At 43.2% G+C, this 23,227-nt stretch overlaps 2 protein-coding genes across 4 annotated transcripts in view; both read left to right on the top strand.

Annotated features, from left to right (window-relative positions):
• The window catches only part of TNNT3 (troponin T3, fast skeletal type), a 48,436-nt gene extending 44,681 nt beyond the window's left edge, over positions 1-3,755 (top strand). The window contains exons 11-12 of one of the 2 annotated variants that reach the window (XM_075129325.1): positions 495-535; positions 3,378-3,755. In XM_075129325.1, coding sequence (XP_074985426.1) covers positions 495-535; positions 3,378-3,426 — 90 coding nt within the window. In that variant the 3' untranslated portion in view covers positions 3,427-3,755. The remainder of the gene's footprint in view (positions 1-494; positions 536-3,377) is intronic. The other variant, XM_075129324.1, reaches the window with a different exon arrangement.
• Positions 3,756-6,763: 3,008 nt separating this feature from the next.
• On the top strand, positions 6,764-21,841 carry MRPL23 (mitochondrial ribosomal protein L23). Of its 2 annotated transcripts, none has more exons than XM_048855929.2 (5): positions 6,764-6,878; positions 7,907-8,029; positions 11,884-11,966; positions 14,142-14,215; positions 21,504-21,841. In XM_048855929.2, the coding sequence occupies exons 1-5, from the start codon at positions 6,859-6,861 to the stop codon at positions 21,666-21,668; spliced, it is 465 nt and encodes a 154-aa protein (XP_048711886.1). In that variant the 5' UTR covers positions 6,764-6,858; the 3' UTR covers positions 21,669-21,841. The 2 variants fall into 2 exon arrangements, with proteins under 2 accessions (XP_048711886.1, XP_074985427.1); XM_075129326.1 differs by lacking the exon at positions 6,764-6,878 and adding an exon at positions 7,244-7,328.
• The last annotated feature ends 1,386 nt before the right edge of the window (positions 21,842-23,227 follow it).

The following is a 23,227-nucleotide window of genomic DNA, read 5'->3' on the forward strand; positions in this document are numbered from 1 at the left end:
TCACCTGTCCAGGTCAACCCCACCTTCCACTTCAATGTTGCTAGCTACCTGGTAAATTTACAGCTGGGATGGTGGGACGGTGAGGACAACACACACACAAGGAGATCACACTTCTCAGGGTCTCCTGAGCTTTCAAAATGGCCAATTTATGACTTTCCAGGCCACTTACCTGAAGTTTGGCTATACATGAGTTCACCATAAATGGGTTCCATTGTATATGAATTAATGAATTATTTTAACAAGGGCAACAGCACCGTCCCTTCAGTTGAATCCCTCATCTGTGCCTCCTTGTAAAACATGAAATTAGCTTGTAAATTTACTGCTAGTTAGCAACCTCTCACTCAAGAGAGTTTTCATTTGAAAAGAAAGAGTTTCTCCCATCACAGGCACCTGTCTCCAGAACTCCAGCCAGGTAAACCACTTCCCTCCCCATGGGGAAACCAGGTCAATTGGCAGAGCTCTTTGAAAACCCTAGTCATGTATGTTGTTTGCAGATCACCACCCTCAGGAACCGGATTGATCAGGCCCAGAAGCAGTAAGTACCTATGTCCCAGCCTAAAGTCTGGGATATCTGCTCAGTGTTCCAGCAGACACTTCAGCTTTGATGCTGACATTTTCTTCTCAGAAGGGAATGAGGCGAGAGGTGGAAGGGCAACCTCCAACCCGCCCCCACCCTTAGAAAATGATGGTCAAACTGAAGTGAATCCATAACCTAATGTAAAAGAACCATCATCTCCCACGCACACACCTTCCCACAATCGCTGCAGACACCAGTCACTCAAGCTGTGACTGTTAGTATTGGCTGAAGTGTTTTGAACACAGGAATGGAAATGGCCTTTGCTTATACAGGATGGAGAAGTGATTGCCGAGATTGCAAGGAAAGGTGTGTAATAAAACTGACATCCAGGGTTACCCCGTCACATGGATGTCATGTGATCAGGGGTGTGGGTTCTTTTCATTGGTATATGACCTCCCACTTTCCTTCCCCACCTTACCTCTTTAATTTAATTTCTTTCCTGCTTGTGAGTCCCATGTCTTTGTTGTTGCATGTTTTCATCAGGAGACCTCAATACATCAGAGACAAGGGGCTGGGGGAGGGAGGGGTGTGTAGAGAAGTAAAAGGCAAGGAGGAGGAGTCACGGGAAGAAGGTGAGGGAAGCTCTCCAAAAGCTGAAATCTCCTCTTTGCAGTTTCTCTGTACCATGAAGAGCTCCAGTCATGCAAATGACTCAAAGATATAGGTATCACCAAGGACCAAACAGTCTTTCCCTTGCCCCCCATTCACACTGGAATGTCAAATGAAATTAACATTTTTTTGGGTGCAGTTCTCTGTAGATTCCAAACACAGGGCTTGATGTATTTGCTTCATAGGGAGTATGGGGGTCTCAAAGAACCTTGCAAGATTATACCTTGCAAGATTAGGCTCATCTGCGTGGTTTTCTTCCTCCTATGTCTTCTGATCTCACTACCAAAAAACCAACATGAAATGTTACCATGCTAGGGACCCTCCCAATTATCCAAAGAGGTGATATTTTTCCTGGAAGCATCTCTTTCCAGAGATGGTTCTTCTGGGTGTGATGGCACTTCATTTGGAAAGGTATGATTGTGGATCCCTCCAGGTATTAGGGGGCATTTCTCCATCAGAAACAGAGCATGACATTCTAAAGTAAAAGTCTTTCATCCTGGTGTATTAGCCTTCTATGGTCCCTTTTTGTTTTAAAGGAACAATAACCCCCCAGAAGCATAGCCTAAAGGCAGGCATAACATGAAACATCTTAGACCTTGTGAAACTCGAAGTGACAAGGGCTCTATATTAACTTGGGGAACTGATTGTTAGGCATGCAGCTCCTACAGTGATTTTTGATCCAGTCCAAAAGCCAGCATAATGGAGAATGAGATGAGTTTAAAGAAGACTGAGCTTAATAATATGTCAGACAGGATATTCTCTGAGTAAACAGACAATAACCCCTTGTCTCTCATGTAAAAGGTTAATTTTCGGAATAGACTGTCTTCTATTCTAAAGTGGGTTGAGAGGTAAAGTATTCACTGTATGTGTGTATGAGTCACTATGGAAGACTCCCGTACGTAAGCCTACTACTCCTGAACAAACCCACTGTAAGTTGGGGCCGATATAACCATGCTAAATATGCCCTTCTGTTGTTGCCTTTTTAATCCGTTCCCTGCTGCCTCGAGGAACATGTGTTCCGAATGCAGCTTCCTTGGAAACATCCATTCCAACCAACACAACATTCGCTATCTGCTTCCACTGGCCAGACAGATTGTTTGCTCGGCACCCTTGCTTTGCCGTTTAGCACCAAAAAGATTAAACAGCTTGCAAGTGGTTTGATTCAAGAAGTAGCCTTATTGGTGTATGTTTGGGATGGAAGGGTACGGGTTATGCAGTGCACAAGGAATCAGTGCATTGCACAGGGACCCATTGCTGACACAGTGCAGAGCCTAACCAGACTAACTTTCTCACTTGGAACACACCTGGAAGCAGGCATGCATCTGTTTCACAGCAGGAGGGTAAGTGGATTGCATGTTGAAATGCTATTCTGCATGCAAGAAGATATTACTTGGTAATCATTTCCTCAGGGTGCTTTACAAGCCTTAGCTTGAGGATCATATGGAGACTACATCCATACATCCCCCAGTAAGACTGGGTTACTGGTACCAATGAGGGTCAGAAGAGGACACATGTAATTCTAGGGAACCAGAATCATCTCTTTGCATGTGTTAAAACATTTTATAATTCTTTACATTCCCCAGGCATTGTATGGGGGGGGGGAATTCAGTCCCCTTTACTATGGCAAAGTAATTCTTTTATTCAGCCTTAGTTTTATTTAAATATTTTTCTGATCATTTTGCATGGGAATAATTTCTAAAATTCTACTGTCAGGTGACTTGAGCCTCTGGGCACTGTACTGGCACAGTCCTGTTTGAGGAAGTACTTTCCATTTCCAGAGTTGCACCTGAACCCATAATCCAGATCTGAACTTGGGAAATGTTCAGATCTGGAACTGGATCTGCACTCTGCAGTTTGGGGCCCATGTCCACTAGTTTCAAGAATCCCCTTCTCTCTGGGCATACAATTCAGTAAGCGGCAAAGCCTCTCACCCCTCCATGCTTATACTTTCTGGCCATCCTCTGAAGACCCCAAGTAAAAATCTGCTTCCACCAATATCTCTATCCTCAGAATGTGCTACATCTGCTCTGGAGCAGGTGGCATCCAATTCACCGGCTATCTGATCAGCCTGCTCTGCTGACTTGAGGTTTAGAGCTTCTCAGCAAAGTCGCAGCTGATTGAAAAGTCAAAAGGTCAGAGGACTTTTCTGCAGCAGTCACACTGATGTGTTTTCCTTCTTTCTGTACTACAGCAGCAAGAAAGCAGGAGCCAAGGGCAAAGTTGGAGGGCGTTGGAAGTAAAGAAACAAGAGGTGACTGCAGGCAGGATCATCCCCGGTGGTGTGGCTAAACATTGCTAGCCTCCCCCTAACCCCTTCACAAATCAATTTCACTCCCATGCTTGAGCAAAACTACAACACCAGCCTGGATTGCCTACTCCTTTTTTAAGGACTCCAGCAGTGTCCTGAACCAAAAGGAAGGAGGTTCCCGTGGAACAGAGATGACTCCCTGCTGGCACCTTTCCTGCTTCATGTGCCCTTTGTTTTCCTGATGCCAGCCTTCTGCTCCGTAGATTGCTATGTATGAATCTCTGGATTTTGTAAATAAAGTGTGATCGATACCTTCTTCAATTATATATCTCATGACTGCTGTTTCGGGTTCTTCTATTCAATTCCGATAGATTAAAATTGTATCCAACTTTGTAAAGACTTCAAGAGGATGTTCAAGTGCAATTCATTCAAACATTATATAGAAGCGTCTATTAGGGCAATGAAAACTTAAATTTAAATCTAAAATCTAATATTAAAATATGACAGATCTGGGTGATTCAGCAAAGATGCTCTCTGAGGCCAGGGAACACAAAAACACTCTGGATAAAATGCATTTGGTAAAGTAAGGATTCAAGAAGTCAGAGTTCTCCTGGGTGTTTTATTTGCCCAGTGTTTGGTTCATCATGAGGGGAAGAGGGAAAGCAGAAGTGCTGGCCAACTTTTATCCTTATATATTTCTAACTATCATTAACTTTTCAGAGTTTCTGGTGCCCCAAGTTGGATGAAATTTTAGGTTCCCAAATGGGATCAGAAATGGAAACATTTTTTTCACAAGGAGTTTTCACTAACAAATGAGGAAGGCTGTTGAATTACACCTTTCTAATAAGAAATCATTCTAATATAGTCTCATCTCCTTTTTGCTGCAGTAATAGGCAGAAACTCCATTGACAGTTGAAAGAACACCAAGAATCATCGAAGGATAGATATGGAAAAGCCCTGCTAAGTCATTCAATCCATCTCCAGGGACCAATGCAGGACTGTTCCCTACAGCAATGGTTCTCAGTCAGGGGTACTGGTACCCCCAGGGGTATGCAGAGGTCTTCCAGGGGGTACATCAACTCATCTAGATATTTGCCTAGTTTTACAACAGGCTACATAAAAAGCACTAGCAAAGTCAGTACAAACTAAAATTTCATACTATGACTTGTTTATACTGGTCTTTATACCGAAACAGTGGGTTTTCACCACTTCCATTGGGAAACTAGTTCATAATCAAACCGATCTCACTATGTGGAATTTTCTGCTGGACACTTAGCCTACTGTTTTGCTTTCTTAATTGTCTCCCAATACTTCTCACCATTCTCCTTTGTTCCACACTGTAATTCTTCTAGCCTGGTGTTTGTACCCTTTAATGCTGGTGTACAGTTCTGGCTATCCAGGTTCAAAAACGATGAATTCAAACTGGCACAGGTGCAGAAAAGGGCCACTAGGATGATCAGCGCAATGGAGACCCTATCTTATAAGAGGAGAGTATAAGAAAGAGATGTGTTTAGCCTAGTAAAACAAAGGCTGAGAGGAGTTATGATTGCTCTCTACAAATACATCGGGGGAATAAACAGCAGAAAGGGTGAAGAGCTATTTAAGCTAAAGGACAGGGTTGACAACAACAACAAATGGGTATAAACTGGCAGTGAATAAATTTAGGCTGGAAATTAGAAGATTTCGAGCAGTCAGAGGAATGATGATCTGGAGCAGCCTTGGTGTGTGTAGGGGGGACAGACAACCTAACAAGTGTTAAGATGGTACTTGATACAATTACGATCAGGATTATATGATGAGGTTGCCTGCAATAGCAAAGGGCTGGACTTAATGACCCAAGAGGTCACTTCCAGTCCTATGTTCAAGTATCTGTGGATTTTGACCAGTCCTCTTTTAGTTATTTCTTAGCCAAACTACACATGAAAACTTGGCACAGTCTCTAAATCTTTCTTCACAAGCCAATCTCTTCCATTGTACTATTTTCCCCACGCACAAAGTTGCATGAATTTTTCCAAGGTGAATCGTATTGGGTTATTTTCTGCCCATATTTCTAATCTATCTAGGTCACCTTGTATTATTTCTCTGTCCTCACTGGGGTTTGCAACTTTTCCAAATTTAGTATCACTGTGAATTTCATTAATGTGCTGTTTACTCCCTCTTTGAGTAGGAAGTGATGGATAATTAACTACGGGTATGTCTACACTACAACTGCTATAGCAGCACAGCTATGGCACTGCAGGTGTGCAGCTGCAGTACTGTAGTGTAGATACTTCATATATCAACAGTTTTTTTCCCCACTGATGTTGTGAATCCACCTCTCCAAGAGGCAGTAGCTTCTGTTGACCTAGCAGCATCTACACTGTGCGATAGGTCGACCTAAATATGGCATTCATGGCAACCTGAGCCACATAGCTAGGACCATCTAATTTTTAAATGTAGACTGGGCCTAAGCCTGAACTAAGGAATCCTGATTAGATATATCTTCCATCTACTCTGTACTTAAATCACTGCCCTGTTTAAGGTTTTGATCCAGTTTTTAGTCCACATAATACTGCTCCTATACAAGACAACTGAAATTAATTTTTCAATCTAGATTGAAAAACTGTATCAAACACAATAATATCTGAATATACATCACTGCATTTGCGTCACCCAGTAACCAAACACACACAGAAGGACGCTGGAGGTCTGGAACTCTGCTGCCTGGGAAAACATAGGCAGAGACAGCAGGTTGCAGCTGGTTTACATTTAATAGGACAAGATGTGAGTGATGATTCCCTGTGCAAGAAACAAACAAGTCCATTTTGCCACATTGCCCCAGGCTATGAGGGCTGCATTCCAATGCCTGTAAGGCTGGACCTAAAGCAGGTGTTTTTCTTCAAGCCCCAGCTCCTGGAATCAGGAGAATCTCGACGTCCATTTAAATTAAAAGTAGGCGTCTCAGGCCCTGGCGGTTGCACAGCAAAGCGGCAAGGACCCCCCCCCCCGGCTCAGTGTAGTCCATAGGCTCAGAAACCAGGGAGCCAAGGCGATTTTTAAGGCAACCTCGCGAGGTTTGGGGGTAGGGCTGACGGCTGATGTTTTTTGAAGGCTGGGGGCTGCCACCCAGGAACAGGGGTTGAAAAGCCCTGCTGTGGCTGGGGGCCAGGCACCCCTGTGGGATCCCACCTCGCCTACGTCCCTGGGGCTGGCTTGGGCCACGCGCCCCCTTCCCCAGCCTAGCCCAGCCCGACGGGCGCCCCTGGCGCGGAACGCTCGCGTGCCGCGAGGCCTCCCGAGCTGCAGGGGGCGATAGCGCCGCCTCCGCCTGCAGTGAGCCGGCCGGGGAGACTCTCCTGCGCCGGGCCCCGCTCGCCGCAGCGGCCCGGACGGACACTGGGCGCGGCCGCAGGGGGGAGGGGAACGCTGCGCGCGCGGCGGGGCCATGGCCAGCGGAAAGGTTCTGTGAGTAGCCGGCCCCGCCCCCCTCCGTGGTTCACCCACGCGCGAAGGGTCCCGAGGCTGCCGCGTCAGGGCATCACCCCCCCCCCCCCCGTCCCGCCGCGCGCGCTCGCCGCGAGCCCGGCCCCTGGCGCCTCCTGGCTCCCCTCCCGGCTAGGCCGCGTCGGCGGGGTAGGGAGGCCGCCTCCGCTCTGGGGGTAACCGTGCCGCCCCCGAGCCGCCTCCCCGCCCAGATTTCGCACAGCTCCCCCCCAGGCCGAGCCCCCGCGCCTCCAGGGCAGCTCCGGAGCCCCGCAGGGCGGGCCCTACCCGTGTCTGGCTACCGCCGCGGGAGGGGGTGGGTTTAGTCCAAGCCCTGGACCCCCCCCCCCACTCCCCCAGCAACAGCGGCTCAGTTCCCTCCTCTCAGGGGCACTTCGGTCTTGTTCCCTGGATTTCTCCCTGGAGCTCTCCGTATGTTTGTGTCCTTCCCTCCCCTCGTCCCCCCCCCCCCCTTCTTCCCTCATGCTGGTGCTGCCCCACTAACGCTGCCTCCTTCTCCAATTCCCGCCTGCCGTCTTTTCCTGCCGTCCCTTCCCTTTTGCTGTCTCCTTCCTAAGCGGCCTGCGAGCTTCTGGCTCGCAGGTTTGGTCCCTTCCCCTGTTGCAAGGACCTCTCCCAAACGATGCTGTGTACTGCTTTGGATGGTAGAGAAGAGTTGAATCCTGACACTCGTTTAAAGCCGTGTGTCTGGGCTTGTTTGTTCTTTAGAAATATCATCATATGGTGCTGATTAAGGGTTGCCGCCAAGCGCATGATTTATTCTTTATACATGCTGCTGCCTGTTTGTTTTTTTTAAACTAAAGTGCAAAAACATGTCTGTCTGGCAAAGGAATAAGCCAGTTTAAAATAAAACAGTGCTGTGGCTGAGGTTTATGTTCTTTGCTGTGTGTACAGTATGTGATTTCACTCGGGGAGTAAAACCATTAAAACCAAGATTTTATAATACCACGAGTGTTTTATGAGTAACTTTGATGTTTTCCCCCCTTTAGCTACCCCCTGTACCAGCTGGGAAACCCCCAGCTGCGGATTTTCCGACCTAACTTCTTCATGACGCTGGTGAGGCCTGGTGTGCCACAGCCAGAAGACACTGTACAGTTCCGTGTCTCTATGCAGTAAGTGCAAGCAGAGAAACAGTAGATGAAAGGGTCATCTGCTTCTCAGTTTGAAAGCCTTCAGGGATAGCAATCTAAATAATGAGAAGAACAATATCTCTGGAAATGCAGTTAACTAGGCTTGAGGTCAGATTTTGTTGTTGTTAGTTACAGTAGACTTGGGTTGTAATTAGAATTTGTTAAATCTCCCATGTTGTGAAACTTCATGCCCACTGTTTGAGCAGATAAGTCCATTGCCTGGATGCCATGTGCAGTGAATGTTGCACGCACTGTTGCAAGCATGCTCCTTGAACTAGAAATAATATCTACATTATTGATAACATCTTTCATTGTGAAGCATCCAAAAGCCATTTGCCAACCAAAATGCATACTGTTATTGGAATTGCTTCACCAAATGCAGGCATCTCTGGAGTGAAACATAGCAACACTACATTGCAGTTTCAGACAGCATGTGTAGAATACCATATCTAACTGAAACTCAAGGGGAATTTTAGGTAGGACCTTTAAGCGAACACTCCTGCACCTATTTAAAGGACATAAGATCTTTAGTTATCACAAGTGTTCAGGAGCTGAGTTTTACATCTCACCCAAAATATGCCACGTCCAACAACAGTGTCTCTTTACAACATGCTTGGTAATAGTTCTGTACTGATTTGGAGGCAAGAAGTGACACCTGTTTAGTTATTGACAGTTTTCTCCACCATGTAGGTAATCTCGGAGTTCTCTCCTGCAAAGATTTAACTCACTTTGACCTTGCTTAGCACATGTGATCTGACAGGATCACAGCCTAAGGTGGCATGGCTGCAGATCCTGAAGCTTTTAACATATAGTGGTTGTGTAGTCCTGCATATGAATCCACTTGGCAAGTGATAGTTCTGTCTGCCAAGCCAAGCCAAGGTTTTATACCCTAATTTTTTTATATTTTCAAATTAAGAGTCCAACTTGATGTCTTTCCACAACTACTTCCCCTCACTCTAGAGAAAAACACACACTTCAAAAGATTCACTGTATGCACCACTACTTTTGGACCTCTGTTAGGCTGCTGCAGAACCTGTCTTGGATGACTGTACAGATAAAGAGGATCCTAAAGAATCTGTTCCTTTGATTTCAAGACATAATCCCTTTAATTGACACAAGGTCACAGGATCTTGTTCAGTGGGTTGCTAGCCAGCCAGTAGCTTTTTGGTGCCAATAGCTGTTGACCAGCAAGGAGAACAGAACTGTATTTGTTACATAACCCTGTCTTCACAATACTGATTGTCTGCCCATTGATACTTTGATATACCGAAACACTCTGTAGGAAAGGAATGTTGATTAGTGGTCAGAACAAGAGTTGGGAGTCTGGATGAATGCACTATAAGGTGGGTAGAAAGTTGGCTAGATTGTCGGGCTCAACGGGTAGTGATCAATGGCTCCATGTCTAGTTGGCAGCCGGTGTCAAGTGGAGTGCCCCAGGGGTCGGTCCTGGGGCCGGTTTTGTTCAATATCTTCATAAATGATCTGGAGGATGGTACTAAACTGGGAGGAGTGGTAGATACGCTGGAGGGCAGGGATAGGATACAGAGGGACCTAGACAAATTGGAGAATTGGGCCAAAAGAAATCTGATGAGGTTCAATAAGGATAAGTGCAGGGTCCTGCACTTAGGATGGAAGAACCCAGTGTACAACTACAGACTAGGGACCGAATGGCTAGGCAGCAGTTCTGCGGAAAAGGACCTAGGGGTGACAGTGGATGATAAGCTGGATATGAGTCAGCAGTGTGCCCTTGTTGCCAAGAAGGCCAATGGCATTTTGGGATGTATAAGTAGGGGCATAGTGAGGAGATCGAGGGACGTGATCGTCCCCCTCTATTCGACATTGGTGAGGCCTCATCTGGAGTACTGTGTCCAGTTTTGGGCCCCACAGTACAAGAAGGATGTGGATAAATTGGAAAGAGTCCAGCGAAGGGCAACAAAAATGATTAGGGGTCTGGAACACATGACTTATGAGGAGAGGCTGAGGGAACTGGGATTGTTTAGCCTGCAGAAGAGAAGAATGAGGGGGGATTTGATAGCTGCTTTCAGCTACCTGAGAGGTGGTTCCAGAGAGGATGGTTTTAGACTATTCTCAGTGGTAGAAGAGGACTGGACAAGGAGTAATGGTCTGAAGTTGCAGTGGGGGAGGTTTAGGTTGGATATTAGGAAAAACTTTTTCACTAGGAGGGTGGTGAAACACTGGAATGCGTTGCCTAGGGAGGTGGTGGAATCTCCTTCCTTAGAAGTTTTTAAGGTCAGGCTTGACAAAGCCCTGGCTGGGATGATTTAATTGGGGATTGGTCCTGCTTTTGAGCAGGGGGTTGGACTAGATGACCTCCTGGGGTCCCTTCCAACCCTGATATTCTTTGATTCTATGATTCTATGGTGTTTAGGATTCTAGTCCCACCTTTTCCACTGATTTATTGTGACCCTGGACAAGTCACTAAAGCTCTTTTTGCCTCAGTTTTGACAACTATAATTTGGATTTAATCCTTGCCTTCCATACTGGGGTGTTGTGCGGCTTAACACTTTTAAAACACTTGAAGTTTATTTGAGGAAAGCTGCTATAGAAGAGCACCTGTTAGGTATATAATGATTTTTGACAGTGCGTCCCACTTAAAAATAAACATTTTTGGAGCAACAAGATTTCACTGGAAATCCATACAAATGGACAATAATTGTGACAGGCTTTGAGAGCAATAACTGTAAAATACTGCCTGAGGAATAGAGAAGCTGATTGTTGTATATAGTCGGCTTTGGGCACTGTGTCACAGTTGAGGTAACTTATATCAGGGACAACACTAGGCTCTGAGGCCGTAGCTTCTTAAGCATAAGCTTTCCCTAGCGCCTCTTTCATGTGTTAAGAAGACTCTCCATTTGTCCAAGGGAAGGGGCTTGGGAGAATGCATTGGTTGTAATGAGACCCTTCCTAGAGGCAGGGTGTTGCTCTGATATCCCACAGGGTGCAACCAGAACCACTGTGTCCCCTTCACTCTCCAGCCCAGAGTGCTTCTTACACTGCTTTGCTACTGAAAAGCAGCCTCTCCAAGCTCTGCTCACACAGCCATTAACATGTAAAGGCACGCCCAACAAAGTTACAAGAACGCTCTATTAGCCACTCATGAACTATATAGAGGGTGACACCTGCAAATTCCCCAGCCTTGCACCCCAGAAAGGTGCATCTTGCACTGTCCAGCACACTACTGCACAGAGCAAGCTCATCAATAATTTGTCATTTTATCAAAGAAAATGATTATGCCTGTGCTTTTGTGAACCTGAGTGGAGATTCCCCAACCACTTTCAACGAAAGCACACTGGTTTAGATAAGACAATAAAACAAGTTTATTAATTATAGAAAGATAGATTTTAAGTCATTGTAAGCGGTTACATGGGGTACTGTGTGTCACATTGCTCATCCATTTGTTTTCAGTAACCCTTTTGTTCACCAGTCTGTCTGGACACAGCAAAGTCTACAAGTTTGTAGAGGATCCTACAGAGATTAGAGACTTCTACAAAGATAACAAAAGAGTTGTCCACTGGGGTAGAGAGAGTGAGCCCATCCACCCTCTTTGAATACAACTGGCGTTTGAGTTTTTTACTGTTAAGACTACATTGGATTAGATAGTTATTATTGCTGTGGCCTATGGTTGCTTATAGCACCATTGTGAACTATGTTGTTTGTATATTTGTGGCAGTCAAATTATCTTGGCCGAATGAACTTGTTGATATATTTGCTCTAAAGCATTGATAAGCCTATACATATTTTTTTTCTGTTTTGAATTTAGTTTAAACATTTATGCTTTTCTTCTCTCCTCTCCAAAATATTTCGTCTTTGCACAGGATGACGAGAGTGGATGTTAAGAATTACCTTGAAAAAATATATAACGTGCCAGTGTCTGTTGTGAGGACCAGAATACAGTATGGTGAGTACAGAAGCTAAACTTCTTTTTGGGATGTTTAAAAAGTTTTTGTTTTTAATAAAGCTCCTCTTCAGCCTACAACTGTGTTTTTTAATCCCCAAGTGTTGATTCTCCAGTAAGGTATTTTGAGAGGGTGGTGTGGTGAAATTTCTCTCCCCCCTGCCACCGCATAGATCCCATCACTGTGGTGGAGAGATATCTTCCTCTCCAATGTTGAAGATCGGCTGTGTCTTTATGGTCATCCAGTCCTGGGCTTTGCTAAACTCCTTTATTTGTGAACTTCAGCTGGTCCCAGAGGAGACTGTCCTATTCTAGGGAAAGTAGAATTTGGTCTTCATATTTGTTCAATTCAGGACCTTTTCTTTTGTTCCTGAGCCAGAGGATCCCCTTTCCTTGGGATAAGGTAAAATAAGTATCTCTGTTTGCTCAGTCCTTACCTTCTACTATTATATTTCACATCACATAACCTTCACACAATTTGGCAAGATCAGCAACCTCTGTTTGGTAGGGACCCAAGATTGAAATAGCAGGAGGGATTCTGTTGGCTGTAGGTTCTGTTAGACTTCTGAGGATAGCCCAGGACTGGAATAGCAGGAACTTGCAGGTGAAAAGTGAGATGCGATTACAGCTATATGATGGGGAAAGCTTGCACAGCACCTGCATACAACCTTCATGCGTCTGGTTTGTACTGTTGGATCCTCATTTTGCTGAGCATAAAATCTATCCCCTCTGAAGTTAGACACCTGCCAACCCCAACCTTCATTCTTATATAAAATTAGTTAAAACAAACAAACAAAGTATTAAGAAATAGTTAAGGCCGAAAGTAGTTGAGTTTACCTAACAACCAGACACTATAATTGTCATGGTTGTGTCCTGGTCCCTAGACCCAAAAATCCATAATAGTCTGCTCTGATTAATGCCTGGATCTGACCTGGTGCCAAACAGCCCTTGGATTAGGGTACATAAAGGTGTCATAAAGCCTTTGCATCTGATGCCCCCCTCCCTGGAGCTTTTGTAATCATAGCTGGAATGCATTGGAAGAGTGATGCAGAGTAAGGGGCAGGATTTTTAAATGTCATCAGCTTCATTTTCAAGCAGTAAGTAAGTGAAATGTAACTTGTTCTGACTGACAGGTCAAATTGTGTTGGGTTGCTGGATGTTTTTCTTAGTCTGCATCTCGCATCTAGAGAAGAGGAACTGGTTGGATGTGTGTGTGAAGGCCAGCAGTGGGGAGGACATTTTAAAAAAAAGGGTTTAAAAAAAAAAAAGTTTATATGAGAAACATGAGGAGGAAGAGACAGGAGGGAAGTTAAAAATTCCTAGAGAAAACATGAAGAAATGTTTCTAAAATTCCTGAAAATAGATATGTATTTGTATGTGTAGGGGAGAAAAGTAGAGAGTAAATTAAAGGGAGAGCAAATGTTGTATTTTCAAATTTTTATTTTATAAATAACTTTATACTGACTTTATGCACATTTACTTCCAAACAACTTCTAAAAATATTCATGCCCAATTTGACAACCTCTCCACCCCAACTCCCCATAAATCCTAGCCTGGCTGGTGGAGATGGTGGTTGTGTGTGTATGTTGGGAGGAGGTGCAAGATAGACGAGCAGGCAGTGGGAAAGTGTCATTAGTTGGGGAGCTATAATGAAGCACAGCCACTATATTTTAGAAAATTAAAAATTGCTAAACTTTTTGGATTTTGTAATTTCTTCAAAAGCAGAAACAGTAAATTGCACTTGTGCACTAGCGCTACAGAGTGCCTACTTTAGATGGGGAGCTCCATGGAGCAGGGACACTGATCTTGTAGCCACTTAATAAATGAGTATTTTCTTCCTTGGGAGTACTGGTTCCCCATAGCTGTTGAAAGAGGAAAGATGAGCTAGTGGCTAGGATACTAGCGGAGATCTGGGTTCAATTTCCTGCTCCACCACAGGCTTCCTGTGTGACCTTCAGCAAGTACGCCTCGGTTCCCAGTCTAAAATCGGGATAATAGCACCTACCAAAGGATAAATATGTTTTAATCATTGTGATGTGCCCAGATTCTATGGTAATAGTATAAATATGTAAGATAGAATTCTTCCTCACAAATGAATCAAAACTCAAATCAGGCCTTTCTGTTGGGGGAGCCTGTGACTCTGGGAAAGTAAAAGTGAGTTTCTCTTCACTTGAACAGGTGCAAACAACAAAAGGAACCACAAGAACCAGAAAGTGAAGAAGCCAGATTACAAGGTTGCGTACGTGCAGCTGGTGAGTAAACATGTATGTGTGTTTGAAGTGAGGGTAGGGTCTGCTAATCAGCATAATTAGAAATAATGTTCAGTGAATTGTCCATTGTACTATATATTTATGCAACTTCAGCCTTCCTTGTACTAATGGTGTCATTCCCTGCTACTTCTGCCACCCTTGAGACCTCATGATGAGGTTGTCTGAATGAAAAGAGTTTAGTTCAGAAACACCCAAACAAACCATTAGTTTTTAAATCCCTTTTTGTTTGAGGCCTGAATCTAAGGTCCAGGCCGGTAGCATTGAGTATCACTGTCAGTGAGTTTCATGCTGATCCTGTACTCTGCATGTTGAAAGGTTCACCATTTATGTGGCTGATTGCTGAAATGTCTACTAAGTTAAAGAATAAAGGTGGGGGTATTTTAATAAAACTCTTTGGATGTTGGAATGGTTGGAAGAGTTTAGGGCACTGCCCTTGGAGGGCTTTCAGTCATGTCTAACAAGTATGCTTTGTGGCTAAACTGGGTTATAAAATCTTGGTGTCCCAGTGGAGATGGAGCCCAATATTTTGTATAACTGTGGTAGTTTTTTTGTTTTGTTTTTTTAACAACCCAAGCATATTATAGTTCAAATCCCTTCCTGGAATAACCTCTCTGATCTAAAACTTACACTCACAAAAACTACCTTAAAAGAACATTATTAAAATTGCCAAATCAAGCATTAGAAACTTAGGAAATGCCAGAATTACTATTGCCCATACAACCGTAATCCTACTCCCTTGTGCATCCATCCTGTGCATTGAATGAAGCAAGTGTTTTGTGGGAAAAATAGTATATGATCATGTAATTAAAGACTGGATCGTAATCTATGTGCACAGAAAACTGAATTAAGGTTGCATAGTCAACCATAAATCTGGCATTTCCTAATGTTCTGGTGCTTGACTTTGCAACCTTAAATGTTCTTTTAATGGTTTTTATATGTAATTTATTCATTTTTTAAAAAAAAGACCAAGATAAAAATAAATTCCGCTATGTACAACTGTGTAACAGCCCTCCTGGGGAGTGTATAGAGTTGACCCCCCGCTAGCTTCCATGGAGGCAAAAACTCCAGGTCCTTGTCTCCACTAGGATTTTACAACGTGCAATAGCTATTGATGTAAAAACACACCTATTATTTTCAGTGAAGACATAGTTTGAGATACAGAGGAGATTTACCCTGAGAGAGGGTAGGCAGTGTTACTATATTGTCTATGCTTCTCAGGGCTTCCAGTGTGAGGAAGCGTCTCTAAGCCACAGTCAAGACTTAAAAGGAGCCTTGCGGGTGGAGGGGATTTAGGGGTGCATGGTTTCCTTGCATTTCCTGGCCAGGCTCCACTTTCTGGCCAATGCAGTCCCCTAAGAGAGACTTGGCAGCCACATTCTCTGCTTTTAGGAAGGATCAGCCAGATTGTAAACAGGCATAGATCTTCCGAAGATGTCTACACTGTAATTAGAAACAAAATTCTCCAGTGTTGTGGAATAGATTGCAGACTCAGAGCAGTATTGTGTGTGCTTACCTCAGGCCAAGCATCTGTACCTGGAGCAATCACAGACATCACATCTGTGAGGGGCAAGCGTTTAACAATGCCATACTTTATTATTCCATGATATGAGACAGCTTTGATGATTTATTTGCTCTTTACTGTGCTAGGCGCTGTACAAATGGAGCCCAGATGCATAGTTAGAGCTTCTGGACGCTCCTACGGTAGTACAAGTAAAGTACTAACACGAGGCACTACAAAGTGATGCAGTGAATCTTGAGCCAGGATATCATGTGTGTGTTCTGTTTCCCCTCACCTCTAGGTTTCCAGGCTCTTCCTGCCCTCTCCTATTTCTTTTGTGTGTGCTCTGCCTCCTGGCCCCCAGTACTCTTTACTTTCATGTCTTCCGTATGTATTTCTCCTCTTTGTGTCTTTCTTTTTTCTTTTTTAAATACTAATTCTGGTCTGTCTCTCGCTTTGCTCCCAGTTCTGTGTAAGCGTTGATTTTACAGCAGTGGACTAGAGTTCATGCCCCCACTGTCAATTCTGAAACTTGGTTTGTCTGCATTAGGCCCCATGGAGCCCATGGTTAAAATAGAACTCTACTCCTAGTGTCGAAAAACCTCTGCTAAGCACTTCAAAATCCCTTTTTGATTAGAATCATGCTGCATCTGTAATAACTCCAACTAAGGTCAAACTAGTCAGTGTTTTTTGCTTCCCCATCATTTTTACCAGCTGTGTTTTCTGTAGTCCGGTTTCAAGTTAAAATGGTGTAAGAGTTAAGAAAATTGAAGAGGTCAGGAGTGTTTTGTGTTGGCCTTCTTATCAACCACTAGGTGGAAGCATTACTCTTCCTAGTGTGACTTCCTTCGCAAGCAAGTCTCTGGTTACCTGGATGAAATCAGATTCATTTTAAAGAGACTAGTCATGCTGGTCTACTTCGGAGAACAACAGCTTCCATAGCACCTGCACATACTAATGTACTGAAAGTGTTTTGAAGATGAACGGTACGTTATTAAGAATCATATACAGTATACCTGTTCAGTCTCTTTTAAATTCTATTTCTTGGGGGTTTGGAATGGTTTTCTTTTTCCTCAGGCTCTAACTTGCCAAATAAATTGTCAGTCCAGTTGTTACTATTCTCCCATTAAAAATGACCTTAAATCGTCAAAGCTGTGGTCAAAAATGTCTCGAGTCACTCTAGAGCCTTGTTTCTTCTCTTCTCTTCCCACCTTCCGGGGGGAAGGTTTTATGTTACAGATTCATAGTCCTTAGTATGGAATGCTGCTGCCTTTTAAGCTGTTTTATTTTTCATAAAAGCCAAGTTATTTATCTTTGCAAAGAAGCTGCTGCAAATGTGGTTTAGCTTTTTTCTCTGCTTTAATGAAAAACGAACTGGCAAATGCTAGCTCTGATGAAGGTATGGATGCCATAAAAAGTCAGTCAGAGACTTTATGGCCATGTCAACATTGGGGAAACTTAAAAAAAAATATTCCTACCAGTGTTATCACTAGTTCTGCTAAGCAAGTGGAGCAGAAGTGTAGACAAGGCTCTGAAATCCAGATCTGTTTTTACCTCCATTTTAATTATACCTGCTTAGAGAAAGTCTAATGGAAATGGTAGTAAAAAGAAGAGCAGTCTTGTCTACATTGGGCTAGTACCTGTTCAGCTGTACAAGGGATGGCACCAGTGGGAATTTTTTTGTAAATATTCCTACATATATCTTGGCCTCAGTGCCTTACAAGTATGTGTTTAGCAGTTCACATGTCACTTTAAAAATGCTCCCATCCAAAGATGACAGCAGTTTGTAGGGTTTCTCACTGTATTTGAGGAATATTGGAGAAAGTAAGATTCCCCATATGCTGCTATGTTACAGAAAGGATTTTAAAGTTAAGTCTCCTATTCTGCTTGGCCCTACTCTTTATTTTAATACCAGATATTATTATAAGACACAAGGAGAGTCATTCAAATATATTAGGTTATAAAACTGAGCTGCCTTTGCTGCTGGCCCACGTCCCACACTGTAGGAGTCCAGCATATTTTAGATGATGACATTATAAACATCACTCTATCCTAATTCTGAAGGACAGTAGTAAGCGTCTTAATTATCCAAATAATCAAAAGAGCTTTCAGCTGTTGGCAAACTCAACATTTGTTGCATTATTCCTATAGAACAGTTTCTGTGCTGCCCTTCCATTTCTAAATTTGTGAAATAAATGGAAGGTCAGAGCAAGTATAACTAGCTTGTGCTGGACAAGCCTATTAGCTGGATATTTCCGGCATGAGGCTCAGTGGTGAAAAGGTTAACAATGTTAACACTTAACTTTAAAGGCCTAATTATGATCACTTAGCAGCCCATTAAGCTGAATGGAGGCAATTTGTACCTCTTGGTGTGATATTTCTCTCTGAAGACAACCTTTATTTCCACCCTGAAAATGATCTTCCTAACCAGAAGAGCTAGAAATGTAAACTAAAAATAGACTTAGCACTTATTATAGCATTTTAATCTTCAAAGGTTTTAGCAACATTTCATGAATTAATCCTTACAATAGCCATTATGTAAATGAATTTTATACTAGGGTAAACTGAAACAGAAGGATTAGATTTGGGGAATTAATTTCTTCCTTTTTTTATGTAAACAATGGACCATGCACCTCTCTTGCATATAAATTTATAATTTGTAGAAAACAGTTACATCTGTGAGAAGACCCATATCCTTGCAATACCTAGATTTTTAGCACCGACATGTTTTACTATCCCAACAACAATAAAATATATTTATAAAGCCCCCTTCATTCGGTGATCTCAAAGCACTTTTAGACACAAAATCTCACCGCACCCTTGTGAGCTGGGCATTATCTTCAATATACAAAAGGAGCAGTTTGGAGCCCCGTGTGGTTAAGTGGTTTACAGAAGGTCACACAGCAAACCATTGTGAGTACTAGGAACAGAACGCCAGAAACATGCCTTCCAGTTGCATGTTGTAACAGTCAGTATTCCATCACGTGGGAACTTAGAGGTGAAGTTGTGGCCCTATTGAAGTCAATGGTGATTTTGCTTTTGATGGGTCAGGATTTCCCTTATGAATCTTTTTATCATATGGCTGCCAATTGTTTACTCTATTAGTTTAAAAAATGATCAACTTGTATATTTTATTTACAAACAATACACCTAATGCCTTCGGTATACTGAATTTAAATATGTCTGAATGTACGCTCTGCCCTTTACATAAACTGATGCCTCCTGATAAATTTTAAGTTTTGAAAAAGTCCAGAAATAGGCTTTTGAAAATTAGCTACCGAGCATGCACAATAGCTATTTTTCATGCAGCTTTCATCACTCTAGAGTCTCACAGTATGGTATTACAGCATAGTATTGTTAGGATTTATAAACCTTCACTTCCAGGGTGTAATGTCTTGGCTGTTGGAAATCATGTCTGGCTGCCAGCCAAAATCAGAATTTCTTTACAAAACAAGAGCTGGAAAGAGCCAACTTATCTACCCTGATTTTATTTATTAAAAAGCTCCAGATACAGATAGACTTAATCTGCTCAATATTTTACTTTCACCAGCCTTGAAATGGGAACTCTGAGCACTTTGATAAACGGATGAAAGGTTTGTCTGGTTCCACTGTAGCCTCTGTGCATAACTCTGTATTCTCTTTTTGTAATGCTTAGTGAATCACAATGGATATCACTAACATGCTGCAGGGACTATTTTCCTTCATTCTCCAATAATGGAAGCATATTGGTATTGGAAACATACCAAAATGGCTGTGCTACATCAGGAGATCACTCCTTTCCACATTATTATCAGTAAAACTCGTGCTTAGGTCCTGCCTACATGTTGGCTTGAATTGTTTTCAGATCAATTCTGCTGAAATGGTTTAATCCCCAGTGTGAATGAGGCTTTAGGGCTGACCTGGTCTGTGTCAGGGGATTTCGTTACAACATGTTTGTCCCTTGTTTTTGTTAAAGCATATTAATATTGTGCAGCGTAGATAGGATCTTAGCCACATGCCTGAAGTCTACTAAAGTCTCGGACAGCCATGGGCTGTAAGAGTGCTCACAGCTGGTCCAGTCTGTGTATTTTCTAAGGGAATGGTGTAGCTACTTTCATGGTACTTACAGCAAAGGAGCTTCAATACTCCATGGTTTCAGCACTGTTTAGGAGTACTAATGAGACCCAATTCTATACTATGAAATGGAGCTGTGCTTTAATTGTTGTAGGACAGCTGCGCTGTACCCAATCTCCTGTTTGTTTTTGTAGTGTAGATAGCCTCTTAGGAACCCCAGGAAGTGTATGCTACAGAAACAACCCGGGAATCTCATTGCACTAGTTGAACTTGTGGTAGGTTCAAGCATGGATAAGCTCAACTGGGGCAAATTTGCAACTTCCTTGTCTACGTTTGTGGTTTAGATCAGCTCTCACTTGTAAATTGCCATGCAGTGTATAAGGCTAAATAAAAAAAAATAATACAAGGACAGCTGTGTCAAGTGATATGGTTACTGTTCTCCTCAGACCCAGTTACATCACATTTTCAGTTCTAAAATGAAATGTAGATGGGAACACAACAGTGTTCTGGAAACAGAGTTGAGCCTTGATGCCAGCCTGGTATGAAATGTGATTAAGCTCCCATCTAGAGCTGTGTTGTAACTGGATCTCTGATGTGGTTGTGTTTGTAGTGTAGATGGGCCTTTACCCATCTTTTTACAAATGCACTCGAATTTGCAAAACCAATTTCAGTTTATAGACTGGCAATAAATGCATATAAAAACCCTGAGAAATGTGCATTTATTTGTCAAATAGTTTTAAAACAGCCCCAGTGTTGTTTTTATAACAGCTCTCTCTCTGCCATATTATTGTGTGTGTGTGTTTAATTATGCAGCGTTTCATACTGAAGTGAATGGACAGGGCTTGCATTGTTGATTTAAAGAGGTTGCGATTGGTACAAACAATACTCAGAAACAGAGATAATGTCAATGGGATAGAACGTTATCACAGAATAATGGTTTCCTGCTGTTAGATAAAAGCTAGAGGCCAAGTGATGTTTATTTTCCATCCAAGCGGGAAACATTGATCCTGTGACGGTGATATACTACAACAGCTTGTCTGTTAGGCGGAATGATTGATATAGGTTTAATCACTTTATCTCATGAACGTTGTTGGTATATTACAGTTTTTTTCCACTGTACTGTTGTTTAACATTCTATTCTTTGTTTCAACTGGTGAGAGACCCCTGCCATCCACTATCCTGTACGACCTCCCATTGTGACTATTGCTGAAACTGAACTGTAGCACTTCTTGCCATGATAGCTAGACATATTAAGTATAACATTTATATTATAAATTAACCAGCCATAAACACAGACCATTACCTAAGTGCTAAACAAAATAAATGGTCTTTACATGGTTCACTGAAGTTGGGACTTTGGCAGAACTGCTCCCTGCCAGTAGCCTTGATCTTATCTTAGGAGCTAATACAAACACCTCTTAGTTGATGCACTGTGGTATAATATAAGAGATGGATCTCAGATAGTCATCTCCTGAGCATTCATGCCTTGAAGATAGTTGCCAACACCTGGATTTGCACATAGAAGAGAATAGGAAACCAGTGCAGAGTATGCGCTGTTGGTGTGTGTAGGGCCCTGTCCTGCTTGGGAGATGGGAAGTAGCATTCTTCACCAGCTGAAGCTTCTGGGGAGGTCTTCAGATGTAGCTGTAAGTATGTACATCACAGCTACTTCAGAGAGAGGTTGGAATGTGTATCTTACCATTTGTTCTCTCTCTTTAGGGTCAGGGACAAACCTTTCAGTTCCCAAACTTATTTCCAGAGAAAGAAGAAACCCCAGAACCTGGCTCTGTTGAAGACATCCAGAAGCAATTTATGGAGAACGAGAGACAGAGGCAGACAGCTGACCCCAGGCGAGGAGGAGTCACCGACTGGTTTGGACTTTGATGGAACAAGGCAGCTGCCTTTCTTTATGCCTTTCTGATGGATTTTAATCAGCAGAACCTGCGTCTTTCTCTCCCTATGACATAGGGTTTATTTCGAGCAGCCTATCTGTGCATAACTGTGACAAAACGGCACAAAAGAGAAATAAAAATAAAAAGACAGCATTTCAGATCTTTCTTATAAAGGCTCTGGACCTCATAAATACAGACTCACTGGCAGTTCTCGTTGGCTGGATGAGTGTGTCACCCATCCCCTCCCACTTAGAGCCCTGCAACTTGACCTAAATCAACGGAACCTAACTACAAGGGTCAGGTTTGAGGCAGGTCAGAAAACAACCCAACCCTCTTGGGGTCAGGTCAGGTCGTCTCTGATGACCTTCTCCCGCCTGTGAGGTTGGTGTGGCAGCTGCTTTATGCCCCACTGCTGGTGGCTGTTGCCATCTCACTGCACTCTGTACGTGCTGCAGAGAGAGTGTGCTGATGAGGGGCAGTGCCTCTCTCTCCGCCATAGTGCAGTGGTGGCTGGTGGCTGGCAGGAACGGGGCATGCAGCCACTACTGTGCCAACCCCATGGGCAGGAGGCAGGGGCAGCAGTGATTCAAGTTTGGGGTGAAAGATTCAGGGTTAGGTTGGAAAATGACTAAACCCTCTCAGGCTCGGGTCGGGTGGGCTTGGGTCCAGTTCAGGTATAGGTCGGGCTTAAATTTAAAGGCCTAAGCAGACCTCTACTCCCACTCTCCTTACCCACTGCCTCCTGCAGGTCATTTGAGTACCAGTATCAGAAATGTCACTGTCCAACGTTAATTGTAGTGTGCATTGAATAGATTGCATAAAGAATGAGCTGGGTGGATGTTATACTGATGGGACAATATAACATGGACTGGCTGCTCTAGCTAACCAGTGGATTGGTTACATGGGCTTCAGAGCACCAGTTTCCATCCTTGTCAAGTAGACTAATGCTTTGATCACAGGATACTATGCTGTAGTTACTTCCAGTGACTTTTTCTGCTTGGGGATGTAGCTGTGATCTAATTTCAGTACACCTTAATGTTTAATACATTCTGGTGTTGTGGGGCTTTTAATGTTGGAGAAGGAGGCTACACAAGATGGATACACATCTATATACACATTTATATAGTCCACAAAGGTTTTCAGGAACTAGTGAATATGATTCTCCCTGAATGCTGATACATGACATAAGTAGTTGATTCTTAGGACAAGTGCACACTGGAAACTTCGGCTGGCATAACAATGTCAGATAGGAGGAGGATTTTTTTTATGAGATAGCTATTCTGGCACAAGCCCTAGGGAAGGTGCGGTTACACTGACATAAAATGCTTTTGCCAACATAGTTTATTTTCGCTCACAGATCCGGTGTAAACTATGCTGGCACAAAGCACTTTCTTGCTGCTATAGCTGCATCTATGATAAGAGGGTCTGCCAGCTGTTATACCAGCAAAGTGCTTCTAGTATAGGGCCGCTGTGTTCAGATTCTTCCATTGTCTTGTGTTCCTGCCTTTTCTCTTTGCTGTGGTGAGGACGTATCCTTTCCTTCTCTCCTCT

Source organism: Caretta caretta, chromosome 6 (assembly GCF_965140235.1).
Source record: "Caretta caretta isolate rCarCar2 chromosome 6, rCarCar1.hap1, whole genome shotgun sequence".
In the NCBI taxonomy this organism is placed as follows: domain Eukaryota; kingdom Metazoa; phylum Chordata; order Testudines; family Cheloniidae; genus Caretta; species Caretta caretta.